This window comes from Pongo abelii, chromosome 12, assembly GCF_028885655.2.
Source record: "Pongo abelii isolate AG06213 chromosome 12, NHGRI_mPonAbe1-v2.0_pri, whole genome shotgun sequence".
Classification (NCBI taxonomy): domain Eukaryota; kingdom Metazoa; phylum Chordata; class Mammalia; order Primates; family Hominidae; genus Pongo; species Pongo abelii.
This window is the reverse complement of record NC_071997.2, coordinates 85,453,935-85,479,834: the sequence shown is the minus strand read 5'-3', so window position 1 is coordinate 85,479,834 and position 25,900 is coordinate 85,453,935. Positions and strand designations below refer to the sequence as shown.

Genomic DNA, 25,900 nt, shown 5'->3' with positions numbered 1-25,900 from the left:
TCATAAACTGAAGTCATCCGTGGTTTGCCCTGAGGTCTCCTGAGTTTATTGGAGCCTTTATTGCGTCTGTGACAGAGAGAGAGAAAGTGCTCACATTTCACCTGCATGGGAATTATAAATGTCAACAGCTTATATATCCTGAACCGCAGCCCATGTCACCCAGAACTGCCACTGGGAGAGGTTTTCCAGAGGGCAGTGTTCTGACTTGAGCTGCTATCCAGTCCTTCGCAGCACAGCCTTGAATGGGGACCTTTCTACAAACAAATGAGAATATGCACTTGTGAAAACAGAGAGTGAAAATAGCCAAGGGAAGAAAAGAAAAATCATTCCTAATTTCACCACTAGACCTTAATAAATGGCCTTTCAGACTTTTTTCAATCCCCATATTTCTTTTTTATAAAAATGTGGTCCTATTCTTTTGTAACTTGCTTGTTTTCACCTAACTATATAGTGTGAACATCTTTCTACATTGATATCTGTATTTGTATTTTGTTATTTTAATGACCGCAGAGTCTGAGATGATTATACCCCCACTTATTTTTAATCAATCCCTATTGTTGGACACTGAGGTCATTTCTGTTGTGTTCATGTAAAGAGCATCTTTGCTGACATTATTGTTTTCCTAGGAATAGATTCCTAGTGGGATCTCTGCCTCATTTTCCCCCAAAGAGCTCCCCTCCCCAGCTGTGGGTGAAAGGACATAGTGGGCCCTCCCTAGTGGGTCTGTGAGCTGCTTTCTGGCTGCCCAGCCACATCACCCTACCCTGATTCAGGGTGCCCTGTCTCCCCATGGTGCTGGGCAATGACTGCTCCTGGGGCCTGCAACGTGTGGACCTCTGACCACTGCTCAGCTCGTGCCCTCTTGCTCTGCAGGCTCCCGGCGGGCTTCGTCCATCGCAGCCTCCCGGCTGGAGGAGGCCATGTCAGAGCTGACTATGCCCTCTTCGGTCCTGAAGCAGGGCCCCGTGCAGCTGTGGACCACGCTGGAACAGATCTGGCTGCAGGCTGGTGAGTGCCCTGGTACCAGTGACACACACAGCCCGTCTGCAGGCCACCCATGCTCTCAGAGCCATGTCCTGGAGAAGGGAGTGTGGGGAGGTGGGGACTCCTTGCTAGGCCCACACAGGTTACAGAGTCCTCGCCTCTGGCTGTGGGTCTCCTTCTCTGCCCAGTGGAGATGGTGTCTGCCTTCCTGCCTGGGAGTGCTTCCCTGGCAGCAAGCCCAAACGTGAGAGGATTGGAGGTCCTGAAAGGCCACACAGATGGACTGTTGTCTCAATCTCAAAAACAGGCTTCAAACCCTGGAGAGCTCAGACAGGGGAGGTGTGGAGGCCCCAAGAAAGAGAGGGCTGGGGGTAGAATTCATTGAAGGTGGAGAAAAGACTGGGAACTTTGAGGTTGCCATTCAGGTGACGGTCCCTCTTGGTAACTAAGTGATACCATTGCCACCAGGAGTCTGAAGGCCAGCCAGCGTTGGGGAGGCAGGCTGTAGGAAGCCTGGCTCCAGAGTTCCACAGACCTGGGTTCTGAAAGCGGCCCACAGCTGGCTAGCCCTGATCTGAAATGAGCCAATGTGTGACACAGTCAGGGTGGCCATTACAAGTACTCAGCAAAAGGTGTTTGGCTTCCGTCTCGTCCATGGCAGTCATGGTGGAGGAAGAGGCAGCATGGCCCCACAGACAGCGAGTGTCCTAACACCGGCTTATGAATGCCCGGGAGGGACTCGCTGCCAAGAGTTTTGAAAATTTACCCTGACAGTGGTGTGAGAGGTAGATCAGAGTGGAAAGAGAGAGAGCCAAAGCCAAAGATGACAAGTGCCTGAATGAAATAAAATGGCAGCAGAAGACAGAGGAGGAGGATAGGCTAAATGGACCCCTAAAGTACCCCAGGCCAACACACCCTCTTGGCCTAGAGCTGCCCACGTGAAGTTCTGGGCCCAGGAGCACCTCTTGCATTTTCTCTGATTACCCTCCTCTCTGCTCCTTCCCCATCATGGGGGTGTGCTGTTGTCCCCAGGGGGAGTTGGAGAAGAAACCGAAAGTTGATGATCTGTTACTGGGACGTGGGGATTTGGTAAGTCAGAGTCAGAATATGCTTGTTAGCTGAGAATCTAAGGTTTCCCACTGCATGTTCCTCACATACGGACACATTAGTATGCAGTATGCCCCCACTCTCCCCACTGTAGGTTCTGAATCTGCAAAAAACACTGGATAGGATTCACAGGAAGGCTAGACATGGGAGCAGTTAAACAATGCAGAAACTGTCCCAGTTAGCATCTCAGGGTCCCTTCGGGTGCTGGGGGTGGGCGGAGGCTGCACTTGCTCCACAGTCAGCTTGTTGGGTCTTAAGTAGGAAGAGGGATGTTGAAAAATCCAGAGGAATAATAAACAAGGCCTCGCCTTAGGCAAAGGTTCCCTTCGTCTTCTAAGATTCTAATGACTTCTAAAATAATGACTTCCAACTTCCAAGGGGCCGCATGGAGCCCCAGCCCCCACAGATTCACACCCATGATGGGGGCTTCACCAGCTTTAAGGAGTGCAGCATAACACAGTGATCAGATTCTGCAGTTGTGGGTTGCCTGTACCAGAGCTCCCAGGCCTTTGTTTGAATGATTTGCCTTGGTTTTGGTGGGCGGGTTTTTGGTGGGGTTTTTTTGTTTGTTTGGTCGGTTGGTTGGTTTTTTGAGGCAGAGTCTCACTCTGTGGCCCAGGCTGGAGTGCAGTGGTGCAATCTAGCTCACTGCAACCTCCACCTCCCAGGTTCAAGTGATTCTCCCACCTCAGTCTCCTGAGTAGCTGGGACTACAGGTGTGTGCCACTGTGCCCGGCTAATTTTTTTTGTATTTTTAGTACAGACAGGGTTTCACCATGTTGGCCACACTGGTTTCGAACTCCTCACCTCAGGTGATCTGCCTACTGTGGCCCACCAAAGTGCTGGGATTACAGGCGTGAGCCACTGCGCCCGGCCTGATTTGTCTTGTTTGTTTACTACCATCATCACAAGCTTGCTTGCAGTTCTCAGGTTGTATATTGCTTTATACTAGGGATGTTAACATGTGCTGATAACTCCAAGTAAGGTTAAAGGCCCTCCTGAAGCCAGTAATTAGACTTGGGAATGTCAAGAGAAACACATGCCCTTCAGTCATTCGCACATGAGCCTTTCTTCTTTGATCATTATCTTAGATATTCACTCCACAGAAGAGAACTCCGAGAACAGCATCTGAATGCTTTGAATGTGGCTCTGCATCAGAGTCAGGCAGTGTAGTATTAGGAGACCAGTTTGGGTGCATGTAGCAGATCCAAAATAGCAGTGTCTTGCACAAGGTGGGTGCTTATTTCTTTCTCATGTAACAGTTTACAGATGACAGCCTTGACTGGGACAGCGACTCTTCTGTCCCTAGGGTATCACTGTCGTCCATGTGGTCCAGGATGACTCTCTGCCACATTCACATTCCAAGGCAAATGATTTACAAGGAAGAAAGGCACCCCCTTCCCTATAAGGACATGTCCTGGAATTGGCACACATCACCTCCCCTCATGATCCATTGGCCAGAGCTTAGTTATTTGACTGCCCCTAACTGCAGAGGGCTCTGGCAGATGTCATTATTCCGGGTGTCCCATTAAAAGTCAGGGGATCAGGCCGGGCGCGGTGGCTCATGCCCGTAATCCGAGCACTTTGGGAGGCCAAGGCAGGCAGATGACTTGAGCCCAGGAGTTTAAGACCAACCCAGGCAACATGGTAAAACCCCATCTCTACTAAAAATACAAAAAAATTATCTGGGCATGGTGGTGCATGCCTGTAGTCCCAGCTACTCTGGAGGCTGAGGTGGGAGGATCACTTGAGCCTAGGAAGTCGAGGCTGCAGTGAACTGAGACTGTGCCACTGCATGCCAGCCTGGGCAATGGGAGTGAGACCCTGTCTAAAAAAAAAAAAAAGTCAGGGGATCTATCCTGCTAGAAGAAGGGGAGAATACACTGGTGACTGGTGCACAACTGCCACAGCCAGGAAAGGAACATGAGAAGGTGTCCTAGCTCTTTCATTCTGAGCATGAGAGAATTCCAGGGTAATTTGCACCCCCTGAGCCCTCTCCCCTCCCCTGGCTGCCATCATCACTAGCAAGCATCTACCAAGCACCTGTTGAATGGAGGGCTGCCAGGACGAGATCACCAGGGCAATGATCTCCCTAAACCGCCTCCCCCACCTGACCCAGGCTAAGAATACGATCAGCATCCCCCCGCCAAACCCCGCCTAATGACTCCACCAGCTGCAGCAAACTTGCAGGAAGGGAAAAAGATGCCTTGATCATTTTGGAAGGAGCTAATCCCCCTGGTTTGGCTCAAGATAAATTGCATCCCAATCTGTTTGGCAGTAAGTTCCATCGTGAATTCACTCTTTGGTTGAATTCAAAGGGACTGTCATAGCCTTCCTCTCTCAACTCTTGCCCTCCTCTCCTCCCTTCTTCAAGCCTCCTTCCAATTCGAGTCCAGTGTGAGAAGCTGATGAATGGTACCCACTTGAGAGACGGGCTGCAGGGCAATGCCTCTTGGGCAGTGGGTCTGTGTGAGAGTGTGAGAGGCACAGAGTCCCATAGATGCTCCAGGATCTGAGTGTTGAGAGAGGTGCTTTCCCTAAAAGCAAGAACCACCCCTTCATCCCCCATGACCCCCATGATCCCAGGTCACGGCTCTGGGGGCTGACAGTGGGCCAGAGCAGGAGACGCATGTAGGGAGAGTGCCCCTGCCCTGGAGGTCCAAGGGCTCATGGGCAGCTCTGGGCTTTCTCTAGGTTTAGGGGAAGCTGGCCTGAGTCTCAGCTCCCTGATGCCAGACTCCTGTGGTCTGGTGCCGGTGCCCTGGCCCGCAGTTGGAGGCCACCCCAGGTGTCTCCTGGGCAGACTTGGGGAGCTGGGGTGGGGTTGCCAGCGCTGTGGCTGAAGCAGGTGTTTATGATGAAGCCATAGTCCAGGGAGAAGCTGGCGCTCACCCTTGGTCCTACATGCTCCTCTACTCTTTGTCATCCTTCCTGCCCCTTCCTGTCTTCATTCAGTGCCTTCTTCCCACGTCCTCCTCTTCCCTGGCTCCAGCTTTTTCTTCCCTCCTCCCAGCTTCCTGAGTCAGCGAGGCCACTCTCAGGACAGGCCCATGCAGCCCCTGACTGCCTTGTGCCCTCTGGGTCCCAGGGATGGAGGGTCTCAGACCAACCTGAGAACTCCCTGGAGACCTTTGGATTCCCTGTGTTGGCCTGGGCGATCTCCATTCGAGCCCCCTTGGCCTTCACTGTCCTTCCTCCGTTGCCCTCTCTCCACCTTCCTTCTTTTTCTGGGCATTCATATGCTCTGAGCGTCTGATGCTTATTTCCTTTGGGTCACCCAAACGGCCCCCACTGAGGGTCAAGGCTAGCCATGGTGAATTCTTTTGGGGGGCCTAACCTATTTCTCTCCCGCCCTGGGGCTCACCTATCTGAAGTCTGGGGGAGGGTCTCTGTAGGAAGCACACTCACCTGGAGAGGCCCTAAGAGGCCTTAGGGGTGGGCCCAGGCTCTCTGTACCCTGCTCATCAGCACAGGGCCAGCCTGCGGGCAAGGCCCTCCCTGCAAGGGGGGTGTGGAAATAGCCCGTGGAAAGTGGGCCCATCCCCCTGCCCGGGGTAGGAGAGCCTCGGCTTTGGCAGGAAGACTGGAACCAGCTCTGGGTGCAGGGTTAGACTAGGATGCCTCAAAAAAATAATGAAAGGGCCTCTTGCAAAGCTCCAGGGAACAGATGTTTTCCATTTGTAGCCTGCCGAGAGAAAGCACAGAGGAGAGGGGGGTGGAGAGAGATGGAGGGAAGAGGAGGAAAATCGGAGACAGACAAGCAAGATAAGAGGTCAGGGGGTAGGCAGGACGACGATGAGAGCAGAGGGAAAATCAGAAAGGGGAAGACAGCGTGAAGGAATGGAGGGACCCCTTGACGCTGAGGGTGCAGCAAGGCCCCGCGTGCTGGATGATGACCTCGACAATGAAAATTCAAGGAAAATGTGGTGCCCTGGCCAGGGGATGCTGGGATGGGTGTGGGCACCACTGGGTCCTGGCAGCCAGGGCCAGGCTGGGAAGGATCAGGGCCGTGGGTGGATGCGGCGCCCCAGGGCTACTGCAGCTATCTGACCACGGCTGGCAAAGCGTCGAGCAGGAGCCGAAGGCATCTGCTCAGGGACACAGACTAGCAAGGCGCGGTGCATTGTCACCCCAGACCTTTGGGCCTGTGTGCAGGTCAGAGGCCTACCCTGGAGGCTGGCCCTGCTGGGCACTGTCTGCCAGGCTGCCAGAAGCCCTCAGGAGGCCTCCCTGCTCGGGCTCTGGTCTGTGTCTTCTGGTTTCCTGTCTAACTGGGGATGGAGCCCATCAGTGGAGCAGCCCTAACGGTTCTTCAGGACATGCTCTCTGGTGTATGGCCAGCCCAGCAAGGCCTGGCCTCTGGAAGACCCAGGGCCCCAAGGCAAGAGGGATTGGGATTATGTGGGGTACCCTCTAATTAAAATCTGTTGACGTGAATACACTATGAGGGGTCCCCAAGGGAAGGACCAGGGGCAGCCTCTGGAGACAGGGCAGCAAGTTGTAAACAGCTTAATGAGCTGTGCCAGGGCCAAGTAGACCAGGGGAGTGGGGAGCTTGACTCCTGGGCCCTCAGCTAAACTGAGCTTCTGGCGATGGAGGAAGCGGCCACCCTGCAAAAGTCACACCCACACACTTCCTTCCGCTTCTCCTCTCTCGTGACCCTGGGGGATTCTGCCACAGTGGAGCCCAGCCCACCTTCCTTGTCCTCTTAGTCCAAAGGCCGCTGCAGCCTTCAGGCTCCAGCTCCAATGCCACCTCCCTCAGGAAGACTTCCCTGACCACGCCAACAGCACCGACCTGGCCCCTCTTGAGTGCCCATAACACTCAGATGTGGCACTTGTCATTCTACTGTCCCGGTCTCTGAAGTGGTTTAGTGGCTCAGCTGCTCCCACCCCTGTCCCCACTCTTTCTCCTCCTTGTGGGGAGACCAGGCACGTAGTCAGTACTCAATAGTTGTATGTTAAGCACTCAGTTATGAGGGCAGCCTGTTCAGATGCCCCAGCAGCAGCTCAACAGCAAAGCAGAGAGGGAGAGCTGAGGCTGAGAGAACCAAATCTTTGACCCCTTCCCCCCACCAGCCATCTGCCCCTGGGTTCAAAGCCCCCATTTCCTCTGCTCTCTGCCTTGGGAATCTCCATTTCAGGCTGTCCCCAGGGACTAGAGCCCACATTTCTCTCCCATATCCAGGAAGCCTGGCTTCTCTGTGTTTAATTCTGTGATCCTCCCAAGTTCTCATCTCCACTAGAGAAAAAGAGTCCTCTCACTCAGAAAGTATTGTATTTTAGGATGTGGCAACCTACTCGGGTTGCACAATGAACCTTAGGTAATGCTTGTGCCAAGTACCCCAGTGCCTGTGTTGCAGTCAAGGTTTTAGTTAGGACTCTCCTGCTGCCTATTGGGACAGGAAGAGGGAATGTCTGGGCTTGGTTTCTCCAGCTCTTTCTGGGAGCTTCCCTTGGGCATATCTGTTCTCTATCCCACCCCAGACATAATCTGAACTAGGGTAACCTCAGCTGTCAGCTTTTGCTAGGCAGAGTTCTTGGCAAAACCACAAGTCAGACTCTGCTGGCCCTTCTGCATTCCCCATCTGTGTCTTGATCCTTCTGTGCCGTCAGCATAGGCTCAGCCCCAGGAGTGGGCAGCCAAGCCCGGGGGCTGCTTTGGACAAAGCCTGAGTGCCCAGTGAGGCCGAAGAGCCGCGTCTTCTAAAGTGCCTGCTGTGGGGTGTGCCTGTGCCATGTGGGTCTGAAATGTGTGTTTGTGTGGGCTGCCTGGGTTGGAGAAACTGCCCCATTTCCTACTCCTCTGGTTGTGGGACAGATCCTCCCCTGCCTGCTGGCCCAAAGGGGTGTGTGTCTGCTTTGGAGGGAGGCCACAGAACTGCTGGGGAGTCTAGCCCTGGCTTTGCCCTTTCTCAGTGAGGGAATGGGGTGGGGTCCTCACCTCCTAAGCCTGCTTTTTTTTTTTTATTGAGATGGAGTCTCGCTCTGTCGCCCAGGCTGGTGCACAGTGGCGCGATCTCAGCTCACCACAACCTCCGCCTCCCAGATTCAATCAACTCTCTGCCTCAGCCTCCCGAGTACCTGGGACCACAGGCACCCGCCACCATGCCCAGCTAATTTTTTTGTATTTTTACTAGAGACGGAGTTTCACCATCCTGGCCAGGCTGGTCTTGAACTCCTCACCTCGTGATCTACCCGCCTTGGCCTCCCAAAGTGTTGGGACTACAGGCGTGAGCCACGGTGCCCAGCTACCTGCATTTTTTAAGTATGGATTATGATAGCACCTGCCTGCTTCCAAGACTTGCTGTCAGGATTAATGAGAAAATGTTTCCCAAACCCGGGGCTTGGCCCATCAGCTATCCATCAGCGCAGGGGTGGTTTCTGTAGCTGTTACCGACACTGCCTGGTTTGTGCCCTCTTTTGCCCCTGACCTTCTTCTCCCTCATCCTTCCACCCCATCCTTGGCGGGGTCATTTGGTTCTCCCTGGCTCTGAGCACACGCCCATCTTCAGTCAGCCCCTGCCTGGGAGACCAAGGGGCCCAAAGAGAGCTCCCTGGTCTGCTTCCATCCCCTTCTCCCTGGACATGCAATGAACAAAGTGAAGGAATACTGAAAAAGAGTCTGGAGTCACCCGAGCAAGCTCTTAGCTCAGGGGACGCCATGTCCCCACGTGAGGTTTTGAAGTCAGACAGCCCAGTGCAAACCCTGGCTTCACGACTTACTCCCACTGTGGCCTTAGTCCCATGCCTTGACCCCTCTGTGCCCAGTTTTTGCTCCTCTAAAGTGGGGTAATAAAAGTACTTGTGCGGGGTGCGGTGGCTCATGCCTATAATCCCAGCACTTTGGGAGACTGAGGTGGGAGGATCTCTTGAGCCCAGGAGTTCAAGACCAGCCTGGGCAACATGGCAAAACCCCATCTCTACAAAAAAAATACAAAAATTAGCTGGGCATGTTGGCACATGTCTGTAGTCCCAGCTACTCGGGAGACTGAGGTAGGAGGATTGCTTGAGCCCAAGAGGTCAAGGCTGCAGTGAGGCCAGGCACGGTGGCTCACGCTTGTAATCCTAGCACTTTGGGAGGCTAAGGTGGGCAGATCACTTGAGGCCAGGAGTTCGAGACCAGCCTGAGCCCCTCTACCAAAAATACGAAAACTAGCCAGGCATGGTGGTGCATGCCTGTAACCCCAGTTACTCAGGAGGCTGAGACAGGAAAATCACTTGAACCCAGGGGGCAGAGGTTACAGTGAGCTGAGATCGTGCCACTGCACTGCAGCCTGGACAACAGAGGGAAACTCTGTTTCTAAATAAATTAATTAAAAAAAAAAAAAAAAAAGGCTACAGTAAGCTGTGGTCATACCAGTGCACTCCAGCCTGGGTGACAAAGGAGACCCTGTCTCAAAAAAAAAAAAAAAAAAAACGCTTGTTCTACAGGGTTTTTGTGAGCATTAACTGGGACGATCTTGGTGCCATTGACTGGCACTTAGCAAGGTGCCTGACACAGAGGAAGCACTCAGAAACCGTTACCTAGTGTTCCCACTACATCCCATAGTCAGTGTGTCCCATGCTGTGATTCGGTGGGATAGAGTTTGTCACCTAAGACTGGTTCCCCGGCTCTGAGGATGCAGGGAGGGGGTCAGGATGCCTCTGACTCCCCACCACTCACACCTCCCACTGCCCTTCTGGTTTTGCAGCTGAGCTGTTCATGGAGCAGCAGCACCTCAAGGAAGCAGGTTTCTGCATCCAGGAGGCAGCGGGACTCTTCCCCACTTCTCACTCAGTACTCTATATGCGGGGCCGGCTGGCTGAGGTGAAGGGCAGCCTGGAGGAGGCCAAGCAGCTGTACAAGGAGGCGCTGACGGTGAACCCAGATGGCGTGCGCATCATGCATAGCCTGGTGAGTCAGAGCCCCCCGCACTCCCACCACCTCCTCCCACAGCCTCAGGGCCCTTATCCCCCTTTGTCCCTCCTTGTCCCCATACTCCACTGCCTGCCTGTGCCTTGCTACTGCTGTTCCCTGGTGTCTGGGGGAGGGGGCTTCCCTCCTGCTCTGTTGGAAGAGACAGTTCTTGGGATACTTAGCCTTCTCTTGTAGACACAGGGCATTTCCCTTCAATCAGGGTCTGTGTTGATGACAAAATCTAGAAGGTTTGGTTGATACTCTTTGTGACTTACATTTGTTGTAAGTTTCTGCAAAGGGATCTATCCCCAAAAGGCTCTCACTGTTACCCATCAGACCCTTGCCCTGAAGGCTAATCCAGACTCTAGGCGGTTACCAAAATGCTTTTCTTTCTGGGAGTCCCCAGACCCTCCCTGCCTCCTCCATTTCCGAGGAGTTCCATATCTCTTTGGTGGGATTCAGGGGGTTTTCTGGGGTGGGCTGTCATGTCAGACCTGACTCAAGCACACACTGAGAATGGTCCCTGGGGTGCTAAGAGGATCCAGTAGCCCCTGGTCCTCATTCATGGGCTCAGGACTTGGGTGTCCAGGGCATAGTGGCCTCCCTGTGGGAAGCTCAGAGGCTGGGGAGCAGGATGCTGATACTCTTGTCCTGGCCTTACCTCTACCTGGTGATCATGGGTAAATCAGCCACCTTCTCTGAACCTTAGTTTTAATTATCTGTCTGGTGGGTATCCTCTAGTCCAGGCAACATTTATTGAGCACCAGCTCTGACAGGTGATATACTAGACCCTATAGATTATCATTTTTTCCTGCTTTCCTTTGCTGCTTCCAGAGAACAGGTATCCGGATACATATAGTGATCTGGAAGCTTGCAAGCCTGCATCTGCACAACTGATTTTTGAAGGATAATCTAGGAGCCCACAGTTGGCAACAATCTTTCCCTCTTAGGGTCTGGGTTCCACCTTGGATGTCCCCCTGTGAGAGCGTGTTAAGGAGAACAGCCATTAGGGTATCCCTGACATCTTCTAGCACGTTGAGAGCACAGAGGCATCAGGAGAATGGCTCCAGATGGCTGAAGAGTTGGCATTGCCAAAAGGGGGCTGATTTGTCTGTGAGGAGAAGCTACAGGGAGTTAGATTTCAGCCATGTCAGGGAAAACGTTATAACTCTTAGCATAGTCTAGGCACATACTCAGTAATCATCTGGTGAGAGTGTTGCCAAGAGAATGCAACGTCTTGGGGGAGGAGCCAGACCAGGTCATCTTCATAAGGTCCTTTCCAACCTGACAGTCCTTGAAAAGGAAATACAACAGAAATTCCCAGCTCAGCTATTATTCCCTCTGCCTGATTTCTATAGATTTCTAACTTAGGTCTGTGTGAATGTTCAGCCTCAGATGAAGAAAGCCCGTGCAGCCACCATACACCCTTATCCATGTCCCTTCCCACGTGGCTGCATTGCCTTCCAGTCAGCTCAGCAAATGTTTGCTTTCTACAAGAGGCTTCCTCCTTCCTCCCTTAATTTAGACATTAGCTTCTCTGATAAATGCCTCGCCAGAGGTCACATCCAGAAACTTGATTAGGGCAGTGGGAGAGAGGGTGTGGGCTATATCATTGGGCCTGCAGCCAGGCAGAGGTGTCTGCCTTCCACTGTGTTCACGGATATGAGCCTGCAGGCTCAGCCCTGAAAACCCAACAGAATCCAATAACAAGTACAATTTTGAAGTAACAGTGTACCATTTTTCATTTATGCTTATTATTGTTTGTAGCTATTTTCCTGAAATTGAAGCAGTTTCCAAGGGTAGGTTTCCATGGTAACTGAATAGCCGTCCAGAGTGGCTCCCTGCAGATGTTTCTGAAATGGTCCCTTTTTCCTTCCTGGGGTGCCTTGCTGATTTGATGAAATTAGAGCAAGTCAGAGCCAGGCCTGCCCTCTTTTAAAGTTACAAGCAACCAGAGGGGCAGTCGGCTTCTGCGTGGGCAGCCCATCCCATCTACAGGCTCTGTTCCTGCCAGCATCCCACACATATGCATAAAGAATAGCAAATGTTCAGCCTGGGGAAGATTTGCTAAGCACTCGTTTTCTAAAGACATTTGAACACTTTAGTGAGTCGATCTCAAGTGTTCCCAGATCTAAGTGTCTTCCCTGTGCTGGCCTGAGACTCAGGACATCTGGGATCTAATCCTGGCTCTGGCCCTGATCCACCTGGGGGACTTAGGAAAAGACACACTTAACTTGCATGCTCCTGGTGTCCCCTTTTGTACATAATAATCCTCGTTGTTCCTGGGCCATAGTGTTGTTCTAATCAAATGAGGTGGTGCATGTGAAAGTGTAAATATCTTCAGTGCAATCCCAGAGACGGCAAAGCACAGCGCGGAGGATCCCACCCCCCTTCAGTCCCTCACCAGTGTCAGACATTGCTAAGCAATCACAGCACCTTTTTCCCACTGAGCAAAGATGTGATCTTGGAATCTTCTTCAACATGAAACAACATGATAGGAACTACTAGCTGTCATTCTAGGTCAGTTTCACATTTATGTAAGGGATTCATTGTAAAAATAGTAGAGGAAAGATGTCCATCAGTCATCTGAGCCTTTGTGAACTCTGGAGGTTGGTACAGCCTTAGATAATTACCAAGAGAGGAATGTGGAAGGTATCCTTGCTGTGGAGTCAGGGCAGGCTCCCAGGGAGGACACTCTGGCCTTACCGTGGCACTGTGACTTTATGAGGACGTTGGCCTCTGATCAGTACAAGGGGAAGGAGAGCCTCCCCTCCCCTGAGGGCACAGCCACCCACAAGCCTGGGCTGGAGCAAGCCCTCTGAGGTCGTGGGTGAGTCCCACTCCCTGAGGTCTGGAAAGTGGTCGGTGGAGATATTCTTAGTGTGCTGTGTGGGTGCTGGGTTTGGCCCTCTAGTCCTTGGAGTGGGATTGGCAAGTGCCAAGAGGCTGAAGAAAGCCCACTGGGAGTTGAAGACTTTGCTCTTAGGGGCTGGGGACCCCATGTTTCTAAGGATATAAGCTTTGGCCAAGAGCGGATTCTCTACTTTCCCTGTCCCCCTGTCGGTGCCCTAGATGCAATAAGGGATGTTTCTGTGGTTCTAGCCCTGCTCTGGGTTCAGCTTAGGGTTTTCTACCCAGACTAGGCAGGAAGGAGATGTCACCTTGGCAGTTCCCTGCTGGGCAAGAGAACCAGCGGAATTTGTCCCAAGTTTGTCCATCAGGCTCTGGTCCTGCTGGCTGCCGTCTGTGCCAGGCTCAAGGATGGCCAGGGGCCTCCGGGAAACTGGCAAGTGTAGAAAGAAAAAGAAGTGTGCTCTCTGCAGTGGAAATGAAATCATAGGAGCAGGTCCTGACAGTCTGCTAGTGTGGTCCCAGACTTCTCTCCAGTAGCTGGAAATCCCACTCGGCTGGGGTATTCAGAACCGAATTCACTGGCAGAAAATTCTAGCCAAGAAGGAGAAGGCTGAATTTTGCCTGCCTGCCAATGGGGAAACGTGAGAAGGAAGGCAGAGGCCCTCCCAGAACGCGCAGGAGTCGCTGGTTGACACTGCTCTTCAGAGAGGGCTTCAAGGCTTGGCCAGGAAGGGACCCCCGGCAGCTTGCACTCCTCTTGGAGCTTATCTCTGCCCTGCCACCTCCCTGGATCCCCTCTGCACCAGGCACTTCCAAGGGCACCTGAGGAAACCAGGGAGCCCCAACAGTGACTGGTGCAATGGTTGGGTCATTGAGAGCCCTCCCAGGAGGGGGGTTCCTTTGAGGTCACCTGACCTTCATGGTGGGAGGGTCATTGGTTGGTCATGAAGCTGAGATTAGAGCACCTCAGGGAATGACTGGCTTGACTTGGTTTCCCAGTGTAAGGAAGGGAAAAACAATTTCCCCTCTACCTGTCTGAGTTCTTAGCTGGGATCTTGGTAACAGGAGACAGATTAACAAGGAAAAACAAACAGAACTTTATTAACATGTATAAAATGTATTCATGGGAGATACTCAGGGAAAATGAGAAAAGCTTAAAGAAGTAGCTTAGAGGCCCAGCCCAGTGGCTCACGCCTGTAATCCCAGCACTTTGGGAGGCCAAGGGGGGCGGATCACGACCATCCTGGCTAACATGGTGAAACCCGGTCTCTACTAAAAATACAAAAAATTAGCCGGGCGTGGTGGTGGGCGCCTGTAGTCCCAGCTACTCGGGAAGCTGAGGCAGGAGAATGGCGTGAACCTGGGAGGCGGAGCTTGCAGTGAGCCAAGATCGCGCCACTGCACTCCAGCCTGGGTGACAGAGCGAGACTCTGTCTCAAAAAAAAAAAAAAAGAGGTAGCTTAGAACTCTGGCTTACATAGCATTTTCAACCAAGAGCATACAATTTAAAAGAAGCAATGAGACAAAGAAAAAGGACTTGGAGTCTCTGGGGATGGCAAATTGTGGGAAGACAAATCAATGGGAAACTAATGGTAGACAAAGGCCAGTTAGCAACGCTTGTTATGTAGATTCCTTTGTGCCATCTCCAGGCTGATAAGGTTCCAACGTTGTCTTCTGTGATCAACCTTTGTCCTTCCTGATTGAGAGGGGAGGAGGGACACCCTTATAAATTTATATCCTGCTTTTAGGCAAATAGGGGGAGGGCAGAGAGCTTTTCTTGTCTCTGCTTCTTCTCAGTTGCCTTCAGCTCAAAACAATCCTTATGCCCAAGTGACATATTTTGGGGTGGCATGTTCTGCTATCCTTCAGCAGCCCCTGAAGAAGGTCCTAGCCCTGGCCACAGAGCCACCCACTCTCCCTGCCCTCAGCTTGGCTGAGAGTGTGGACACTTTGGAGCAGCTTGTCTGCACTACAAGAGACAACTCGACACCCTCAAGCATGAGTGGGTAAGCGAGGTGTCTGGGTGGCACTCTGCCCTCTTCTCCCAGGGGCAGACTCTGGAGAGGAGGGGTTTCCTGGTCCCTCCCCTGCCCCAGCCCCTCCCCTCCTCATGCTTTCTTCTTGGTGAGGGAGCTCCAGGCTCTCCAGAACCTCTCCCTGTTAGGCACCCCAGCAGTAGTGGGGAGATGGCTCTGCATGAGCTTTGGCTAATTTGGTAATATCTGGGATGCAGTTACTGAAGCATTCCTGGCATGTGATCCAGCTTCTTCTCTCTGCAAATGCCCCTGGAAAGACAGGAAGACAGCATTGTTATCTGCATTCCTCTTGATGACAGAGTGACGATGATTGATTTCCCTTTATTGGTTCCCTCTTGCTTCCAGTGTGGAGCAGGCCGCCTCATTCTTTAAGTGGGTTTGCAGGATCAAGAGCGTGGGTATGGCCTCAGAGCCTCTCATCCCTCACCCCAGGCTGCGGCATGAGGGGGCACATCTTAAGACCCCAGAACCTCCCTACCACCACCCCTGGTACCTCCCAAGGCGGGACCTGAGTCACTGAGGGCCAGAGCTCTGCCCATCCAAGCCCTGAGGCTCTGGGCTGGGCCTTTTTAGGTGCTCTGGGACTCCAACAAGAAGGCTCTGGTCTCTAAGGCCAAAAGGGTGAACTCTGGCCACACAGAGCTTCACCTGTCACCCCCTCCCCCTGCTGGCTGGCCCTCTCCCCCATCATGGAGGGTTGGACCAGATATGAGAGGTGACAAACCTAAGACTACCAGCCCTGCGTTATATAAGGGGGCACTTGAGGGTTACTTTCCTCACTGGGTGTCTCAGTCCATTTTGTGTTGCTGTAACAGAATATCTGAGACTGGGTAATTTATTATTATTTTATTTTGTTTTTATTTTTTATAGAGACAAGTTCTCACTATGTTGCCCAGGTTAGTCTTGAACTCCTGGGCTCAAGGAATCCTTCCGCCTCAGCCTCCAAAAGTGCTGGGATTACAGGCATGAGCCACCATGCGTGGCCTTTTTAAAAAATATATTTTTTATAGTCATTTACAATAAGCAGAAACTTATTTGGCTCACAGTTCTGGAGGCTAAGTCAAAGATCGAGGGGCCACATCTGGCGAGGGCCTTCTTGCTGCCTTATCCCATGGCGGGAAGGTGGAGGGGCAAGAGAGTGTGAGAGAAGGGGAAGCCGAACTCATCCTTTTATCAGGAACCCACTCCCAAGATAACAGCATCAATCCATTCAGGAGGGCAAAGCCCGCCTGACCTCATCACCTCTTAAAGGTCTCACACTTCAGTTCTGCTGATTGAGGCTTAAGTTTCTAACACATGAATTTTGGGGGACACATTCAAACCATAGCACTGGCTCAGTGTTTTCTCCTATCAAATTGGGATGATAATTTAGACTCTCTTGTGACTTCAAGGAGCAGTTTTAGGGCTCAGGTGAACTGAAAGCTGTGAAAAGATAAGTCAACATTGGGCATTTTTATCACTATATTCACATAGATGACTTGGTGGCATGTGGCCCGAGCCTGAGCCCCACCTGGGACCAGGCTGGTTTCTGTTGGACCATTCTTAGTGTGAGATTGAGGGTCTTTGGCCCAGATTTCCTTGTGATGCCAGCAGGGTGCTGAGAAGACAGGGAGGGGGAGGGCCTGGCAGAGACAGGGACCTCCAGGCTGCCTTCGAGGTTCTCCTATGGTTGGTTGGCTGGGATGGTTTTCAAAATGAGTATCAGAGCTGGCTCTGGAGGAGGCATCTGCAGGTTGGAGCAGGACCTTCAAGTTCATCTGACCTGGACCTGAGTCCCACTTTGCCTTCACTCACTGACCAAGTTCTGTAACCTCTCAGAACTTCAGTGTTCTCATCTGTAAAATGAGGCTTGCTATACCAAGCACCTAGGGCTGTTGTTAGAATTAGGTTAAATAATTCCATAAGTTAATGGCCCAGTCATTGGGATTATTTTTATGTTTTTCACTTTGAAGCATAGCTGCCGGGCCATGTTCAGATGCTCTTGGTTCTCGGGGGGGAGTGGAAACCTGGTGCCAAGCCCTGGAGACTCATTGCAGTAAAGCCACTCCGTCCTCACTGAGTCCACAGGGGAATCTGGCCAAGGCCACAGACCCTAGCTGCCTTGTGGACAGGACAAGAGTGCACACAGTGCAAGGCCCAGCCTGACCTTAGCTACAGGGAGGGCAGCCTGCTTTGCGGGGGAGAATGAGATGAGGGAGATACCTTGGGTAATATGCGCCCGTTGGGGCAGAGGCTCTGTGGTGGCAGGCTCCGGGGAGGCCCTGGCCTACCGTCATGCCAGTTTAGCATCTGGTTCAGCATCTGTTTTCTGACTTGAAGGAGGAAGGATGTCCCAAGCAGCTGAGGAATGACACTCAGTGCCTGGCATTTTGGAGGTGCCCTGACACTGGGCGGGGCTCATTGCACAAACAGCAGAGTCCCGGGTTCCTGGGGCCAGTCGCCTCTGCTGCTTATGCCCCACGTCTCAGGGTCCAGGACGCACCACCAGCTCTGGGCTTCTTTCTCTATGTTCATTTCCGGAGCTGTGGCAGGTGGCTTAGAGCGGTCTAGGCCATGAGAGGACATGGAATCTTGCTTCTGCTTGGCAGGAAAGTTCAATAGGAGCGTCTTGGCTGTGTGGCCTCTGATGAGATGATTTTATTGCGAGCTTTCTCTTCACCCTCGCCAGTGCTGCCTGAGGTCACACTCCCTGATGGGAAAGTAGAGGAGACGAAAGTAGAGGGTTCTGCAGGCCCATGGTGTGGGGGGTATGAAGGTGTGTCCCCCAGCACCTGCTCAATGGGGATCAGAGGCCCCTCCATACCCACCTTATCCCTGGGCTGGCACAACCCCACACACGCACACATGCTGAGCCCTGGCTCAGGACTCTGGGAAAACCTTAAGTTGATGTAGGCTCCTGAAGTCCATCACCAACCCTGATGAGGAAGCCTGTCATAGATTCAGATCAGAATGATACTTGAGCACTGCTGGCTTAATTAAGCTCCAGAATCAATTTTCTCAAAAAAAAAAAAAAAAGAGTTAGACTCACCCTACATGGAGACAGAAGGTAATGCGGCCCTTTCTCCCTGTCCAGCAGCCCCCTCCCCAAGCTGGCCTTCACTGTGCCTTTGGCTGTACCTCCTACCCAGAGAGGGGAGCTTCTGTGACTGGGCCCCCTTCTCACTCCCCATCACGGGGACTCACTTCTAGAACCTGGGATCCAGAGGCCTAGCCACAGCCTCTTGACTGACCTGGAGGGCTGGGCCAGGCAGTGCTCCAGGATGGGTAGAGGCCCCTACAGACCTAGAACCCGATACCAGCCCAGGAAGTGGAGGAGAAAAGGCCCAGCCGCTGGCCACAGGAGACGGCTGGCAAGGAAGTCCATTTCTTGGTGGCTCGTCAGGCTGCAGAGTCCCCCAGGATGTGACCCATCTGGCCCCTGGCCGCTGGTCCCTGCCCCTCTGAAAACAGACAACCCTTAGCCCCAGCTGAAGAGGCCTACTGGTGTTCTTCAACATCTCACTTGTAAAGGACCCCAGAAGAGAAAGGGACAGGTACCCACTACCCCAGGAGACCCCCACCTAGGTTGGGCTCTATGAGAGTCTGGGCTCTTCTCAGCAGGAGCCTCCTCTTTTGAGGCCCAGGGGGCTCTGGGGTGAACACATCCCACCCCAGCACTGGGTGGGGCTGGAAGGGTTTGCTTCCCTCCCCACATCAGGGAAGTGGGACCCTGTGGCTTTGGAGCCGCCCTGGCTCCAGGAGGGCTGTGGTGATGGGAGTGGGAGGTTCTCAGCCTGGAGAGGCGCCTCCCTCCCTCCCATTCCAGGTCTGGTTGGACAGGTTGAGGCTGACACACCTGAGAGAATCCGGAATGCCAGAGAGCCTGGAGCTGGCCTGGAATGCCGGCCTCCCTGGAAGGGTGTGTCCATGTTCCAGGGTGGCGTTAGGGAGGGCCCCTTCTGTAGAGCAGGCTCCTCCCAGCAGCCCTGGTGTCCCCAAACGCAGGCTCCAGGGACCAGAAGGCTCCTGCAGCTTCCAGCTGATTCCTGGCTTCCCAGCTGGAAAGGCTGTTACAGAATCCCAGGAATGTGCCTTGAGCTCAGAAAGAAAATTCCCAAAATAACTTCTATAAATACTTGAGGGCAGGGGTGGGGAGGGAGGGCTCAGCCTGGCCCACAGCTGGCGTAGTGCCAAGGCTGCTTCCCAGGGCAGGCCCCCCCCTCAAAGGAAGAAGAGGCATGCGCACCCCTAGACCTTTGTGCCGCTCTGCCCTTGGAGGGCATCATCAGGCACTGAACTTATGGGCTGGGATGGTGTGCAGTGGAATTCTGAAAAGGTAAGGCTCTTTTCCCCTCATCCCCTCCCAGGCCACAGCCCCTGGCCACACACTGTGCCTCTGCAGATGACCTGGGTCCCACAGGGAGGCTCCCCACTGAGTGTGAGCCCAGACCCCAGCAAGACCCTAGTCCCATTAGGTTCTGCGCCTGCGTGGCCGTAAGAGGCAGGGCTTGCCAAGCTCCACGTGGGCAGCATCCCTGGTCAGAGGTCCACATCTGTAAGTGTGTGGGTGCCTCTGGGTTCCCTGGCTCTGCGTTTGGGCTACATCCTGAGCTCTGAGCCCTGTTGAGCTGCTGTCCTTTGGGGAATAACAAAGCAGGCAGGAGGCTGGGGCTCTGTCCCTCTCAGCCTGGGGAGGGGCAGGACAGGGATCACATCCATGAGCCCCACAGTAACTAAGCGTGACCTTGAGGCGGTTGTGTGGTCAGGAGGAGCTCCGTCCTCAGGGAAGACTTCTTGGGAGAGCAGAATCTCGCGCACTTGAGATGTGGCCACACATCCCCACTCCCTGACATCCAGGAAGGGAGAGAAGGAGGCGGGTCCTGAGGTGGGAATTTCTGGGGACTTCCCCCAGAGCCCTGCACCTCCCTGGAACCATGTCTGTGGCTATAACCAGCCCAAAGCGCCCCCTTGGAGGTACGATGTCTGATCACCATAAACAACTTGGACATCACTTTTGAATCCCTGTGGGCTGGCAGCACAGCCGTAGCATCTCCCAAGGGATGGTCAAAAACTGGGAGCCTCTCAGATCTGGTCTCCTCTCTGAGCGTGGGGCACGCCCTCACCAGGATGAGGGATGGGGGATTCACTTGGGACATTTGGATGAAATTGAGATGTCAGTTCTTGTTCCCACCATCTCCCAGGAGGCCTGTTCTCTGGGAGGGTCAGGGTGCCAGGAGGATTGTCTGCAGGTCCTAGGTGCAGCGCTGGGCTCAGGCCAGAGTAGGTGAGACCTCGCATCTTCCTGGGGCTGTGTCTTGCCCAGTTGTCAGGCAGCAAACAGCGCTGAGTTGCTACCAAACATGAACTCGGCTGGTGTCAGGGGCAGGTGGCAGAAGATCCTGTTACAGGCCCTGGGCCTCTGGGCCCCAGCCTGACCCCAGCCCGGTGTCTCCTTTCAGGTGCTAAGGTCAACACCCCAGGGTGGGGGGACATGAGCCAACCCACCCTAGCCTACAGTCCTCCCCCACAGAGAGCCATGCCCTCTCCCGGCTTCTAGAGAGATCAGCCACTCCACCCGCTCCCCACCTGGAAGGACCCTCTGCTCATCTTGAAGGCGCTGCTGTTTGCTTTCTGCCCCCGCGGTGATTTTTCAAGTTGAGCATTGCGGAATCCTCACAAGAGCCCCGCGAGGAAGGACCGTTTCATTGCTTTGGTTTACAGATGAGGAAACCACAGCTCAGAGAAAGCTGGCCATTTGTCCATAGTCACAGCACTTGTCAGTGGCAGAGCTGGGATTCCAACCTGGCCAGGGCTTCCGGCCACCAAGCCCTGGGCTTTTTCTCCTCTACAGACACACAGAGGAAGTTACTGCAAACCTCCCAAACTGAGAATAAAATACACACACACACACAAACCAGCCTGCAGACACATCTGGCCCCTTCCCAAACACCCACATACTTCTTGATATCAGGGGTTTTCAAACTTGTTTTTAACAGTTGAGCCCTTTTTTCAAACAAAATCCCATGTGGAAGCTCAATATAGAAAACTTAACGTGTGGAAGCCACTCCGGCCCTGCCCTTCTCTGGGAGGCCTGGCCGGCCTTTCCCTTCTGTCCTGTGTTGCTCCCTCCTGGGCAGAACTCACAGGGCTCAAACCCTCCATTTTTGGTGCTTAATTTTGTGTCTGGCGGCCCGTCGGCTGGCCTGCCTTCCCTCCTCCCTGTGGGCCGTGTTCCATTGTGAGCTGCTGGGGTCTGGCCCTTGGGTCTGATGTGGGCGGAACAGCTAGGCCTGGTGCCGTGCTGGCCAGCCTGGCCACTACCCTTGGTGCTAGGCAGCCCTGAGTCAGCACCGCTCCCATCTGGCGAGAGCAGTAGACCCTGCCTGAGGCTCCACCCCGCCCGCAGCCACCCTGTCGTCCCCTGGCCTCTGCACGCCTCATCCGTGTGTGTGGTTCCTCGCTACGGCTTTGCCCGGGGCTGACAGAGGCGCTGTGAGGACAGCCTCTTCCTCCCCCGCCCCCTGGCCGCAAGATCTCCAGCCAGCGCCTCTGGAGACGACGGAGAGGCTTTTCCTAGGGCTTCCTGAGCGCCATCTTTCCCTCCCGCCGAATTGGTAGTGTTCCAAGCTCTCCGAGGACTTGATGAAACCAGGCATGCGCATCTTCCCCAGTGCGTCCCCATAGCAACAGAGGGCCTAACTCTGGGGAGCTCGCTGAGGAGGAAAATGTTCCAGCTAAAAATGTACATGGCCGTCAGTGGGCGGGCACTGGAGAGGGGGCTCCAGGCACATAGAAGGCAGCTCCCCACCCCCACTGCGGCCCCCGCCTGTCCAGGAAGTCGGTGGCGGGCTTTACCTCCCGTCTTGGAACAAGAGAAGGGCCCCCCGTGCTGTCATCTCATGCCACCCTCAGGGCTGAAACAGGGATCAGTGGGACGGCATGAAGCAACCTTTGTGGGACCTGAGGCTGAAAGGGGGCCCTGCCCCTCTCCCTCCGCTCACTACCCTGTCCACCCTACCCACTTCCCAGCGTGGGTAGAAGAGGATGTAGAGGGGACAAGGTGCCAGTTTCACTTCCCAGCCTCCTCTTATGACAATTCCTGTTAGTTCCTCTATCTCTTTGGTAACAGGGTTGTTTGAGCCAAACAGCAGGGCCAAGCTTCCCTGCGCCTGACCCAGACCCCCCGTTCACCCAGCGCCCCATTCACCCAGCACTCCATCCCCTGCCATCTGACTCTCCCCTGAGGAGCCACTGCACACGCACACATGCTTGAGCTTTTCCTCCCTGGCGGCAGTGGCGAAGCCCCGTGATGCGTCCGCCTCAGTCTCTCTGCGTCCCTGGGGTGAAGGGCAGTTCTGGGCAGCAGGAAGGACTGAGAAGCATGGCCCCACTGAGTGAGAACACACTCCTGCCAGACACTTCTCAGAGCTTTACACCTCCTGACTCCTTTCAACCTCACCGCGCTCTCGAGAGAGGTGCTGTGATTTTCCCATTTACAGATGAGGAAACTGAGGGCCAGAGAGCTGGGATTTGCCCAGGATCCCCCAAACGGTGTGACACAGCCAGGTCTGTTGACTTGAAAGCCAATTCCTCGGGACCGGCAGGAACAGAGCTCCTGCAGTGGGTTTCCCAGGAGGCTGGGGTTAAAGCAGGGCTTGGGCAGGGCCAGGTAGGCTTTGCATGGGGAAAGGCAGAGTCACTTGACAGTGCCCAAGCCAGAGACGCGGGGATCCTCTTGAGCTGATGGCTGCTGCCACCCGTGCACCTGTACTTGGCCCAGTTGCCAAGATGCCTGTGCCATGGGACACCCCTACTCACCTTGCCCTGTGCTTGGTCCACAGGGTCTGATGCTGAGTCGGCTGGGCCACAAGAGCTTGGCCCAGAAGGTGCTTCGTGATGCCGTGGAGAGGCAGAGTACGTGCCACGAGGCATGGCAGGGCCTGGGAGAGGTGCTGCAGGCCCAGGGCCAGAACGAGGCTGCCGTTGACTGCTTCCTCACCGCCCTTGAGCTGGAGGCCAGCAGCCCTGTGCTGCCCTTCTCCATCATCCCCAGAGAGCTCTGACGATGCTGCAGCCGCAGGGAGGGAGGGGCCGGCCAGAGGGAGAGGCAGCAGGGAGCGTGGGTCAGGGTGGGGCAACAGTGGCATCAGGTGCGGGGCCTCAGGGAAATACATCTTTAGTGAACGCCTCCGCAGCTGCAGCCCTCGTTCTCCTGGCTGGGCCAAGAGGGTCTTCTGGATTTCTTTGTTGGTGCCTTGGGAAACAGTCTGACTTGAACCCTAAGTGCCTTTGCAGAGTTTTGTGGTGACCAGACTTGCTCCCCAAGAGCTGGGCAGCGGGGAGCCTCACAGCTGTCCTTCACCCTCACCCATGCCTCTGGCTTGGGGTCTGGAGGGGTCTCACTCCCCACTCTCAGCACAGCACAGACTTCTGGATCTCTCTCAGGTCTTGCCCAGGGCAGTCACAATGTGAAGAAACTGTGGGCAAGTGGGAAGACTGTAAGATTTCTGGGTTCCCTTCTCAGACTTGGAGTTAGTAGATGATGCTGCATTGCCCCTCCTTGCCCCTCCTTGCCCCCTGAGACCAGCTGGGCCCCACCTTGCTCTTTCCCCCTGCTACCAAGTGCCTTTGGGGCCTCTGGGGTCTGACCAGGGGTACTGAGCACTAGCCCTAACGCTTCCATTTCCACCCACCCCATCTCCCTGGAAATGTGCTCCAGCCCAAGCAGCCTCCGTAGGCTTTAGATCCTGTGGTTGCTAGATCCAGTCCTTTCTAATACCCTGAGTCAACACATTACTCCTTCAGGTCCTAGGCTACAATGCAGGTCCCTTGAGGGCCACCAACAACATGGAGGTAGGCAGTTTCTAGGACTGTCCCCAGTACATCTCACCACCCACAGCCCTTTTTTTGCCTCGATTCGAGCCTCACCCTGGCCTTTTGGGTTCCCCTGCCTGAGAGAGACCTGAGGAGGGGACAGAGCCCAGCCCCTCTCCTGTGGCTGAGCAGACCTCTGTGTCCATGACACCTGTTTTCCAGGCCTGGGGGCTGTGGGTGTCTGTCCTCCCTACTGGCTCCCCCGGCCCCTGCTGCATGATGCTCTTGGAACTCTTCCCCAAGGAGTCAGTCCCCCAGGCCTATCAGGGAATCCTTTTGTATCTGTACTTTGGGTTTTAGTTTCAAAGTTCCATCAGGTACAGCTTGCATTTCAGGATGTGTGGAAAGCTCGGGTGAGGGCTGCCCTGGTTCGTCATAGCTCCACCTTCCTCGGAAGGAGTGGGCTGTTGGAGACCCTCCCCCATCCATGGCACACTAGCTCAGCACTGCATGTCCCGAGGTGATTCCCAAGACAGCTGGTGCCTCCTGGCTTTCCTGCTCCAGGCCAAGGGGCACCCCAGAGGACACTGGATCCTTTGCCTCTTCTAGGTTGAAGGATCTCTATGTATGTGTGTATATAAATATAGTTTTTTATCTATATATATAAAAAAAAATCTATTTTTTTTCTGGAATTCTGTTAGAAAAGTAAAGAAAACGCAAATGCTGTTGGTTTATCTCAGGGTGCCCAAAGAGGTTATAGTCAATTTTTGGTACTAGGAAAGGCACCCAATGCATTTCCTGACTTTTAAGCATTTCCTTGTTGGAAGCAGCAGAGGGCCAGGCCAAGTTGCTGACAGTGACTTTGCAGGTTGAATAAAGAGACCCTCGGAGGGGAAGCAGGCTTGTCTGAAGCAGCATGTATATTCATTGGGCATGTAGCTCCCACACCAGCCTTCAGCCAGGCCCTGGACAGGAGGGGCTATTGCAGGAGGAGGGAGGCCAGAGAAGTCATCGAAGCCAAGACCTGGGCCCAGCTGGGGAGGGATGTGGGGAAGGAAAGATGGGAGGGAGGACCCTCTGGGAAAATGTGGATTTGAGCTGGTGAGAGTGTTGCTAAGGCTAGGCTAAAGCCTGGAGGGGGTAGGAGGAGGCAAGAGGGGTCCAGGCAGGGCTGATCCTGGCCTCTGACCTGTCCAGGGGGACCCCTGAAGCCCCTGCTGCCTCTGGGCATTGCTGGGAGAGGCCAAGGCAGGACTCACGTCTGAACAGATCCCCTCGGGCATTGCTGATGGGCCACCTTCAGCTGCAGGGAAGAAGCCTAGGAGAAGAGGCATGGGAGGGACCTGGGCCTTGTTCAGATTGGCCACCTCTGCTGAGAAGTCCACACCAGTACACTCCTAATAAGTTATGCCACATACCAACGTACTGTGGATATTATAACCTGCATTAAAACAACTCTAAAGAACGCTGCTCATTTACACAGAAGCTCTGTTTCTTCACGTACCCCAGGGGATCACCATGGCACCCCCAAGGCTGCAGCCACCTCATTTTGAAGACAGTTGTCCTGAGGCTTCCCCTCAAACCCAGGGCTGTTCTTGGCCATCTGGACTCTTCCCTCTTGCCACGCCTCCCGGCAGCCTGGCCTCCCGCAGTGCCCACCCTCTGCGCCACACTCAGCCAGACATTGCTGTCCCCGTAAGGAGGAGCTTTGCTTGCAGCCTTTGGGTGCCCAGCTTCTCTTGCTGTGGCCTTATTTTAAGGTAACACATTTACAAGCTTGAGTGATTGAACACTTGGTATCAAATTTCTTGTCACGTACCCTAACTCCCAGCTCATGGCCTCCTTGGGCGAGAAGTACAGGCCACCTTAGGTGGCAGGGGGTGTCTGCCAGCCTCGGGGAGAGGCTTAGAAACTCATCCTGCAGGGAGGGGAATGGAGGGAACGTGAAAGGAGGGAAGGCTCTGCCTTCCTCTTCTGACAGGAACAGGGTTTCCCAAGCTGACCTTAAGGTGGTCGAATGTTGGAGAGTCACACAGCGGTGAAGACCTGCTGAGGGCCCCAGGCACTGCCTTACCCCAGTTGCCCATCTGCAGGCCCTGTGCTCACACAGAAACCCTCACTGGAGAGTGAGGCACCTGGCTCCTGTGTCTAAACCCACCATGCTGGGACCAGGGTTAGAGGCTGGGGACAGACCTTAGACTGCCTGTCACCCCCTCAGACTTCCACCC

The 25,900-nt window shown here is 54.1% G+C and overlaps 1 protein-coding gene across 11 annotated transcripts in view; it reads left to right on the top strand.

Annotated features, from left to right (window-relative positions):
- TTC7A (tetratricopeptide repeat domain 7A) overlaps positions 1–25,137 on the top strand; it is a 159,649-nt gene extending 134,512 nt beyond the window's left edge. For 9 of the 11 annotated variants that reach the window (XM_054547586.2, XM_063713683.1, XM_054547585.2 and 6 more), the window contains 3 exons: positions 874–1,008; positions 9,785–9,987; positions 22,700–25,137. In XM_054547586.2, the coding sequence (XP_054403561.1) occupies positions 874–1,008; positions 9,785–9,987; positions 22,700–22,921 (560 nt within the window). In that variant the 3' untranslated portion in view covers positions 22,922–25,137. Of the gene's footprint in view, positions 1–873; positions 1,009–2,016; positions 2,074–3,182; positions 3,319–9,784; positions 9,989–22,699 lie in introns of those variants that run through there. The other 2 variants (XM_024242702.3, XM_054547587.2) reach the window with 2 other exon arrangements.
- The last annotated feature ends 763 nt before the right edge of the window (positions 25,138–25,900 follow it).